The following is an 11,094-nucleotide window of genomic DNA, read 5'->3' on the forward strand; positions in this document are numbered from 1 at the left end:
GCTCCTAAACAAACGACACACAAATCGTGTGTATCCCCCGCCGCCAGATATCGTGGGCAGGGAGGAACACAGCGTTTGTAATGCCGTTCGCTCGCCATAGACTTTTTCATGATTGTTTTTTATATATGCTTGTGCGGACAGACAACAGTAAATAGACAGACACATACACAGAGTGCTACTGAAGAGCAGAAGCTGGTTTGTGCTCTGCCGGATGCGCTTTTATACTTTCTGGTGCTTACGCCACCCCGCTCGTGACGTCTCGCTACTCCATTGGACTGATTTGACACGTGCTTCAGAACGCGGTCACGCAGGGGTGTTCCCAAAGCGACTTCGACGCAGCTCGAGTTCCTGAAGGGGAAATGAAATACTATTAATAATACAATTCACTATACATGTACACAATTGTGCAGGATTCATTAGTGTATGTTTCCTGAAGAAAAAAGGTTTGTTGTCATAATCTTTCATCCTGTAATAATTCTGTCTGGCTCTGAAATTGCTTTTCTTGTAATGTAAACAAATTTGCATGGGTGGAGAAAAATAAAAGTATCCAGTCATTTTATAGCCTAATGTGGTTCCATCCATTTTTTCCATTAATTCCTGGTGGATAGAACCGTATTTCGCTTGTTTTGTTTGTTTATTGTTTCTGTTTGCTTACTGATTCTCCTTTTATCTTTTAAGTTTATTAATTTGTTTTTGCATTTTGCCAATGTGGTTGTTTGGTTGTTGGTTTTGTTTGTTTAATGGTTGCATTTGGGTTTTTGTTCTGTTTAGATATGGGTTTTGTTTGATATTGGCTTTGTTTTGATCTTTTTTGTTTGTTTAAATGTTCTGTTTTTTTTTTGGCCCTGCTTGAATTTTTGGTATGTTATTTGGTTCTGTTCGGATGTTGGCTCTCTTTAGATCTTGGTTCTGTTTGTTTAACGGTTTTGTTTTTGTTCTGTTAGTTTAAAGGGGTTTGTTTGTTTGTTTGCTTTTGGCTCTGCTTGGGTGTTTGGCATGTTTGTTATTTGGTTCTGTTTGGATGCTCTGTTTATTTATTGATTCTGTTTAGTATTGTATTTGTTTTGTTAGAGAATACTTTCTTTTCTCTCTCTCTCTTTTCACTTGAGTATTGTTTATTGGGTTTGTTTATTAGTTCTGTATGTTAAATTATTTCATTAGTTTCCTTAGTAGAAAGGTTCTCTTTGATATTTCTGTATGCTTGGGTGTTTTGGTATATTTGTTTATTCATTCTGTTTGTAAATTAGTTCTGTTTGTTTATTGGTTCTGTTTGGGTGTTGAGCAGCTCATTCAGTTTGATGGGAATTTAAGTGGTTCAGCTCATTAGTTTAGAGGTGCTTCGTTTGGCTACAGTCTTAACCCCTCACAAAATCTACTCCTAATTTTACATGAACATAACTGTTAATTGTTTCTTTTTTGGTTGTTCTGCTATAAAATCAGATTGTAACTTGAATGCTCCATTAAGACTAGTATAACAATTTTGAATTAATTCAATTTAACTGTTATGTTCCATACCTCACTTTATGTCCAGTTATGACCAAACCATTTCAGATACAATCCTTGTATGTTCTGCAATCTCTTGTAATGATGTCTAACCAAGATAAACATTTATTTCCAGAACCAGACAGTAAATGATTGTGCCGTCTGTGGCTCGCTCTACAAAATGATTTGAAGTCTGAGCTTAGATTGTTTGTTTCATCATGGATCATTTCTCTTTACCAGCATACAGGGTTTAGTAAACCTGCTGCTGTGTGTGAATAATGCTGAGTCTTCATCATCACACATAACTGTTTTGGTGAACGTGACCTCTGTTTCACCTATATTGACCACTGGACTCTCTCTAGAGCGTCACATATTAAAATTGGACCCTCAGGCCCTTTAGAGTCATGATTCCTGACACACACACACACACACACTGAACAGAGTTTCCCTTTTTGACCAGGTGTAAATTTTACTTAGTGTCTTATATTATTTAAAGTGCTAAAATAAGAGAAAGTAATTAATTAATTAATTAATTAATTAATTAATTTAAAAGAGCATATTTCATTCATAACACTGTAGCAGCCATTATTAAATCTACTGGTTTAGTGTCAGTCAGTTTTATTTATTTTTCATTAAAATGTTCTTGTAATATCTAATCAAAATTCAACACCACTATACTAAATTTGCTCTTTACATATTCATGAAATTACTCAGCCTGATCAAAAAGTATGTTTAGTGCATTTAATGGACAAAATTGTGATTTTAGCTCTAGGAAACAAATGCCTTGAAATGTCTATGTAGGTTTCAAATGGAAAATACCAGCCTGATCCAGGCTGATTTATGCAGGTTTGGTTCTGATTAAGCTGTTAAACCAGTCAAACTGGTCTACACAGCACAAGCTGGTGACTAGCTAGACTAGCTAGGAATAAAATTATGTAAAACTAGAAGAACAATTTCACATAATGTATAATTGTTATAGCACAGTTTACTCTGGACATTTAGAGAAATGTAAAGCGCCTGAAGTATCCCTCACATTCAGACGTATGTAGAATAATAATTCAACAGGTTGTTAATATCAAGTCAAGTGCTGAATGTGTTGACTTAAGCTTCATCTTTTCATCAGAAAGAGCTTGTTAGCGGATCAATGTCGAGCAGCGACTCATGGAGAGACTCTCTATTAAAGTTCAATTAACCCCATTTAAGTCTCAGTCAAGCTGCCTTCAACAAAACCAAACAAACGAAGCAGTCAACACTGGAGTCGGATATAACAATCTTCACACCGGCTGATTAATGAAGCGTCTCTTGATTGTCAACTCGAGTGCTTTGTCTAATTACAGGTTGTTTTAAAATCACATTGATTTGATTGAGCTTTGAATCATTTCCACAGCCCTAAGTGCCGCCCATTCATCTTTATATCAGACATAGAGCTGATCGATATGGCAGCAACATGTGAGGTAAACAACACATAATTCAATGTGTATTGCTGCCAGGCTCTGAAACAAAGCCTTTCCTGCTGCTTGTTTTGCACTGTAACTCTGTTAGTGTAGGAGGACATTCATTCTGACTAGATGGATGCCCGTTCAGAAAGCCGTGCCGTGCATCAGCCTTCGGCTAAAAGAGTCCAAGATCATTTTTACTCTGGGAATACATTTCCCACAGAGCCACACCTCACACACTTTCTCTTTCACACTTGTTCTCTCCCCTATCTCTCTTTCTCCTTCTCACACACAGAATAAAGAATCTTGCAATAATGCAAATGCTTTGTCTTTGCTTTTTCATCGAAATCTAATTTATTTCCAAGGACACATGTCCTGATTTACAATTGATGGAAATAATCCAATTTTAAACAAATATATGGAGGAGGTTTTCAGCAGCTACAGTCCAATAACATTATGGTTTATGAAAGTGCAGTCAATTCATTTAAAGTGCCATAACTCCAGTAGAAATGGCTGCCTGTTCTTTCAGTGGCCATGGTTCTGGAAGTATATGTTTTTTTCACCAATCTATAAGGATTTTGAATGAGTCATGTATCAAACCAACCAGCTCTGAGGTGAATCAAAAAATTACAAACTTTGATTTGAACAAAACAGGTATTAAAACTGTCTACGTCTTTTATGAGTGAGTGGACTCTTAATCCCATGAAGCATCAATCAAATCAAAACAATGGTACAAAATGTTCATTATAAATATAAAAACAATTTGTCACACTTTATTTTAAGGTCCAGTTTTCACTATTAACTAACTATTAACTATGACTTTTGTCTCAATAAATTCCTAATTTGCTGCTTATTACTAGTAAGGTAGTTGTTAAGTTTAGGTATGGGGTAGAATTAAGGGATCTAAAATATGGTCATGCAGAATATGGCATTAATATGTGCTTAATAGTACTGATAATCTATAACAGCCAATATGCTAGTAATTTTCCATGCAAAAGTGACTTCTCTGATTGTTGGATATCTCTTCAGGGTATTGTGGGTAGTATAGTTTTTCATTGGAAATTCTGTAATTAGAGCCACTGAATACTAAAGCTCATCTTCCTGTAGTCTGTGAAGATAATGAAATGATTTTTACTTTTGGAGTAGGTGACAGTAATACTTCTTAATGCCTCGTACAGTGGATGAGGGGTGGAGAAAAGTACACTTGAAAGACAGATGCAAAATTCACAAGCCAGATGAAGGCATTTGGCAGATATATCCACCATGGATTACTCTTGGAACTTAATCTTTCAAGTCCATAACCGTTGTCCTTGAGGGAATTCAGGTTAGGAATAAACCCAGAGTCGTATACTTCCAAGAGTTCATTCAGCTCCTGACACAGTTTGACTTTTATTCTCTCTCTTCTTATGTTGCGTTGTTGTAGATTCGGCTGTACGCCAGACCTGACGCCATCCAGAGCGGATCGGGGGACTACGCTCTGCACATCACCAAGAGACTCCTGCAGTTTTACCAGGATTACTTCAAAGTCAAATATTCCCTCCCTAAATTAGGTAAGATGGGCGGTGAAATGTCTCTGCTTTGTCTGGCTTCAGTGATGCATTTTGACACGGGCAATGACTGTTCTTCTCATGGGAAACAGGGTGATTTTTCATTGTTCCATTTGTACTGCCAGCTGGTTCTGTGTGACTTCTTGTTTCGTGCTCGTGTAGAGGTGAAGGAGTGTCAGTAGCAACTCAGTTCTTGCGTTTATTGATCCTAAAAGCATTTTAAGCCGTTTGTGGTTGTGCTTTGTCTAGGGAATTAGAGCACACACCACGTGTGTTGTGTTAAAGGGGTCATATGATGCTGCTAAAAAGAACATTATTTTGTGTATTTGGTGTAATGAAATGTGTTTATGCGGTTTAAAGTATTTGTTGCTGTATTGATGTGTGTGCCACTGTATGTAGCTTTAAGTGTGAGTGTGAGTGTGCTTGTGCCGGACTGGTTCACATCAGCCTCTCTCTGTGCCAGTGTTTCGCTCCATTTGGTTCCTGTCAGTTCTCTGTATTCATTTGAATATAGCCATCAATCTCTCTGGGCTTCTGTCTGTCTGTCACTCTCCTGCCCCGCCTGCTCACTTCTTCTATAAATGTGTGTTTGTGCATTTGCATGTAAGTGTGTATTTGAGTGTGCATGTAATATTCATTACTCTCTTAAACGCTCTCTAGGAAGCATTTGCTCTGTTTGCTAATTGGGTTAAGACCGACCACCACACACAACATTTAAATTATTTATTTTCTGAATTACTTTCATTCTCATTTTCACCTCTTGGTAAATCCAGCATAAGCCGTTAACTGTGTTTTGGAACATGGCAGTCAGTCTGCTAGTTTGCAGCCGCTAATGACCATCTAGCATGTTCCAAAACACAGCGGTCAGCTTAAGCTGGATTTTCCAGCAGGTTTTTTTTTTTTTTTAGGACTTTAAAGCAAACTAAATCTGTAAATAAATCTTAAATATTTAGTGGTAGTGAGGAAAATGTAGCACTCTTGGTAATGCTAGTATATGTTCCCTTGTGAAAAAGAAATGTGCTTATGCATGTGCACTTGTAGTGTGCTTCAAATCTTAAAAGTATTTGTAAAAAACCCTGTACTTGAAGATAATATATATTATGTAAGTATGTATTTTAAAAAGTACACTTTGTAATAATGTCAAATTAAAAGTGTTACTTTAAAGTACATTTTAAATCACTGTTTTAATAATCTTTTTTTTTTCACGGTTTAAAGATGTATACTTATTTAGATACATACTACATATTAAAGCACATGAAAGTACTTACATTATTATAAGTAAATATAAAAGTTATTATAATTTTAGTTGCAGTGTATTTGATATGACTTTTAAAGTTAATACATTTTAAATGTGCTAAATTGCAACTTCATCATTACAAATGTACAACTGAACAATGTAAATACGTGACATACAAATTTTGGTAACACTTTATTTGAAGGTGTCCTTGTTACACATGTTACATGTACTTACTATTATAATAACAATTAATTATGCATAATTGCATGCAAGTAACCCTAAGCCAGACCCTAGTCCTAACCCTAACCATATAGTAAGTACATGTAGTTAATTAATATTACTCATTACTTAAATGTATAATTACACTGGAACAAGGACACCTTAAAATAAGTGTAACCCAAATTTCAATAGAATTGACATTGACGTATATTTCAATTTACCATGAATGCTTGTCCGTACATTCGGCAGTGCACTTTAACCGTATTTCAAAGGCATAAAAAAAAATCATGAAATTTAATATAAAGATTCACTTATGTCCCACTTATAATTTAAATTACATTTATAATTTAAATTAAAATACATTTTCATTTAATTGTAAAGAACATGCATTTGAGTGTATAAAAACATTATGTTTAGTTTGCAATATGTTATTTGAAACTATGCTAAAGTGTACTTCATTTTCACAAGGGTTATCTTATGACATACTGGCTCAATAGTCTCTGGCCTTATGCTTCATACTGCTGGTATTCTGTGCAGGATATGTGATAACTTGTTTATATACGGTTTTATATCATGTGACCAACAGTCCACATCCACATCCATTTATATCACTAAAGTGAAATAGGAAGCCGCTAACAGACACTCACATCCACACAGACGCAAGGCTGACGCCTTCACTTCCAGGTCAAGAAGCTGTCAATCAAAAACTCAGTAGCCAATGAGAACACGCCACTACTAGCCCCACCCCCACGAGGGAATTGTGCCAGAATGGCAAATGAAAACTTCAGAAGCATAAACGAAAACTTCAGAAGCACGAATGAAAACTTCAGAAGTGTGAATGTAAACTCTGGAAGCACATTTGTAAGTATAGATCAGGGAAAGAAAGAGGAGAAATCATTTAGCAAAACATGCAGTGTATTAACCTGTTAACCTGCACCTCCCTTTTGGGACTCACAGCTGAAAATGACCTACCTAACTTAACTGCACTTGCAAGTTAATCTCGAGTTATTTTATGTGATCGTTATATATATTCTAAATAAACTACGAACAAAAAATATATACATTTCTTTTTCCTCACATTCTTTCTTGTAGCAATTCCCTCTCAGTCACACACCTGACAGCTCATTATGCAGCTCATCTCATTATGCAGGCCTTTGTCTTCTCAGGTGTGAATCACAGTATTATGCATGATTTAAAGTGTTCCCAGTCCCTAGTTCTCTGTCCGCTGTTAAACGTCTTCCTGAGTTCGTCTCCCTTGGTTCATGCAAATAAAGTCCTGTTAAAGTATTCTCCAGTGTCTCCTCGTTCCTCGTGTGTGTGCACCGTGACAATATTATTGTAGCCCAGTTTGTGCTGATTATAGTGCTATTAAACTGTAGCCATTAAAATGTTTATAAGCAACTGAAAAAAGCACAAATTTCAAGGCATGTCAAAACTTCTCCAAGGCCCCAAAACACCCTTGGACCCCAGAGGGTTAAAATTGTAACAGTTTCTGACTTCAGTGTGCTACACACACAATTTTGAAGTCTTTGGAAAGAAGACCCTTTGGGCTTTACTATCCATCATCCAGAGTTGATAATGCTCAAAAAGATAAAACGTTATAGACACTGAAGTGCCTTGAAAAAGTGCCTTTTTATTTTTTATTATTTAATACGTAAAATCAGTCCTGGAGCAATCCAGAAAAGTAATGGGTTGAAAGTTACATGTCTCATGTGTTTATATTTCAAATCTGAAGAAGATACCATGAAAAATGAGATTCCTGCAACCATTTTTCTGAGACTATAAAAAATACAATAAGAATACATTTTGAGTAATAAAAAGAAATAAGAAAAGAAAAATTAACTATGTATGCCAAGTACATACTGTGATTGCTAGACATACAGCATTAACACTGATAGCTGTCATACAGTCAGTAATCACATGCTGATGGCTGGTCATACAGATGTTAATTATACAGATGGCCGGCCATACAGTCACACGCTGATGTGCGGTCATACAGATGGTAATCATGCAGATACAGCCACATTCCCCACAAAACACACACACATATATGAAAAATGTTGAAGAAGAAGAAGAAAAAAAAGAATTATTTGTGCAAAAAGCCGATCGCTAAGTTGCGCCCCCAACAGATGACAGGTGCGTCACAGCGTGCATCATGAGCCGTCACGAGAGAGCGTCAGAATTCAAATAAACAATATTCCGTGTATCTTTGACTTTTTTTTTTGTGAATGGTCTCATTCTGTTTGTGACACGGTATGCTACAAAACCATGTTGATTTTTACTACCAAAATGCAGTTTTTTGAGCGCAAGTTATTCCATAACGGATACAAACAACAACTGTCCCCGAAGAAATGAGACGTAAACAAAGGAATTACCATTCATATTACAACGTTATTGTTTCGTTGGACTAAAAGTGCTCTATGGGATGTTGTTCAGTGGACCCTTACCTTTTTAACTAAACCGGAATTTACAGCTGTGGATGCGTTTATGACTTGTTATTACGATGAATCTGGTACGAACTGCGTTTTTATTATGCACGTTTTGATGTGTACTGCTTACACAAATTTAGCAAATACATTCTTTATAAGCTTTCCATTGAAAAACAGCGATCTATCGTCGATGCTTGAGGCTTAGACCTTTAGAATGATATATAGTTTGTCAAGATTAATTATGTCCCTTTTCATTTAATCTATTCGTAAACATTGACACGTGCAAACAAAGAGCATTCAGTGCGCCGGCGTCCAGGTTAACGTCCAGGGTTAACAGGTTAAAAACGAAGTCAAAGATTTTGCTAGTGATTTATTTATTTATTTTTCACTTTCAAAGACATTTTATTCAGTTTCAACGGATATTTTCATTAGTTTCTTGAAAAGTTACGTTAATTTTTTATTGGCACAAAAATAATTCCATACTCGTGCCACTAATGAGTCTTTTTCATTACTGCTGCTCTACTGATTGACGTCCCGCTGGATCTTTTCACAGAATCTTTTCAAACATGCCAAACCCTTTAATGAGGCTGGAGATTTTCACAACCTTCATTTTGTCACCTGCTAAAAAGATGATCACGTCTGGCTGTTAAAATATCATGTCAAGGATGCTGCTTGTGCAAAGAAACTGTCTGGTTTCAAACGGAGTCAGTGATCTTAAGATACTTTTGACACGTTTGTCGTAATGTCACTGCTACACTGAGGGGTGAGGTGGTTCAGTGTGAAGTGTGGCTTCATATGAGAAATGATGTGGATGTAATGAATGCATCTGTTAGGTAAAGGCATCATCTGTGTGTTGAGTGTTGGAGCAGTTGCAGCCCCTCTGGTCTCAAAACAGGGACATTCTGTTATTCTGCTCATGAAAAAGAGTAAAATACAGAGAAATGAAATCAGAGTATATGGGTTAAGGGCAGATCGCATCTTAAGTCCTTGAAACACCTCACACAGATGTTTTAAAAGCTTGTTACAGCAGTTGAAAGCATTTCATCACACTCTGGTTCTTAAGGTTTATTCGACCTGAGAGATTTCAAGTCATTTGCTTTGCTACTTCTTTAACTTAAAGTTATTTGTATCCATGGCTCTTGGCATGTGATCCGTCGCTAATGGCATAACGATTTCTCTCAGATTGAGAAACGACGGCACAAAACACAACACGACTCCTTCATCAAACCGAGCCATTGTTCACCCGTGGAATCTGAAGCAGAGTCCAATTAGAGCAACTTAATCAGAGCCGCCATCTACTGTGACTGACAAATGAGAGAAAGAACCACCAAACACGTTCTCTCTTTCTCTGTTCCTCTCTTTCATTCACTCTCTCTCTCTCTCTCTCTCTCTCTCTCTCTCAGAAGATGAAAAAGGAATGACAAGAAAGAGATTCAAGAAATTATGTAAACCAGAGGAGAAAATGGACTTTGTTGGCGGGTAGCAGTTAATACATTTGTATGATGATCAGTAATCGGTTTCATGCTTTTGACACAAAAGCTTCCAGAAAAGTCACATGCAGAATGATAATAAGATGAATGAAAGTCCATGAAGAATCAGAGCGGTGTGTGTTTGCATCCATGACACCCTTCATCCATTTAGCTTTCATTACATCAACAAGTGTCCTCAGCTGCAAGAATCAAACTGTCGGATGCTTTTGGGAGTTGTTGTGAGGACACTCTTTAACAATCAGCCATCAGTGAGCATTTGCAGCTGCTTTCATTTAAACATTTCACCCCCACAAATCTGTGTGCTGCAGAACACACTTGACGGCTAATTCTCAGACTAAGTTGAATCCTGCCGAAAACAAGAACCTTTTTCACCGTCTGGTGCTCAAACACTGAGTCAATTTGTATATAAAATGAGATGCTGCTCAGAGCAAGACGATAAAATAGACTCTTCAGACGGTAGTTGAAAATAAAGCTCTTTAAGTGAGCAATCAGCTATAGGGAACTGAAGAAATTCATGGAAAATACTAGCTTATATTGATTATTGGATACTGTAAGGACCCACCCGCCAGCCCAAAAAGCGGAATCCAGTGGCCTGGTCGAAGGTTTAATGCGTATCCGGTCTTTTACTTGCGCTTCTGAATTTATCAGGACTTAGTTTCAATTTTGTCTAGCTCCGTGTTCAATCTGACTCCAATTTCACGTGATCAGTTTTTAATTAGAAATATTGCTTTGAAATATTGCCTAACTTTAATGATCACAAATATTAATTTAGATATTTGATTATTCCGGACTCAATACTTTCAATTATCCGTTCACTGGGGACCTAATGTCTCTTTTAAGTCTCACGCTGGCCTTACGTGGATCTTACGATCACAAACTCGCCAGTCTGATGCTAGTCAGAGGGTGTAGGTAGACTAATACCTACTTTGCCTGCCGCCTACTGCTTGCTTATGACAAAAAGTGTAATTCACTTAGTCCTTTCCCGTACAACTTGCTAACATCAGCGATAGACAGAAATCAGAAGGTCTCCGATGACGTGCCGACTGCTCCTATCATTCACAAGCCTTCAGTTTGATCTATCCTGGCCGTAGATTTGCGGTAACAAAAGCCTCCTCACAGTTTACTAGTCATAATGATTTCAAGAAAAGTTCAGAATAAATCAAATATAACAATTTATTATTTGTCAGGTAAACTTGTATCATGCCAATTACATAATCAATTCAAAGATATCAAATCATTACAAGACATCAAATT

At 36.8% G+C, this 11,094-nt stretch overlaps 1 protein-coding gene across 1 annotated transcript in view; it reads left to right on the plus strand.

Moving 5' to 3' along the window:
- LOC107710667 (thyrotropin-releasing hormone-degrading ectoenzyme-like) overlaps positions 1-11,094 on the plus strand; it is a 68,259-nt gene that overhangs the window by 10,540 nt on the left and 46,625 nt on the right. Inside the window, exon 4 of the mRNA XM_016515496.1 lies at positions 4,342-4,468. Coding sequence (XP_016370982.1) covers positions 4,342-4,468 — 127 coding nt within the window. The remainder of the gene's footprint in view (positions 1-4,341; positions 4,469-11,094) is intronic.

The sequence above is a fragment of the Sinocyclocheilus rhinocerous genome, unplaced genomic scaffold (assembly GCF_001515625.1).
Source record: "Sinocyclocheilus rhinocerous isolate Xijiao unplaced genomic scaffold, SAMN03320098_v1.1 scaffold357, whole genome shotgun sequence".
In the NCBI taxonomy this organism is placed as follows: Eukaryota; Metazoa; Chordata; class Actinopteri; order Cypriniformes; family Cyprinidae; genus Sinocyclocheilus; species Sinocyclocheilus rhinocerous.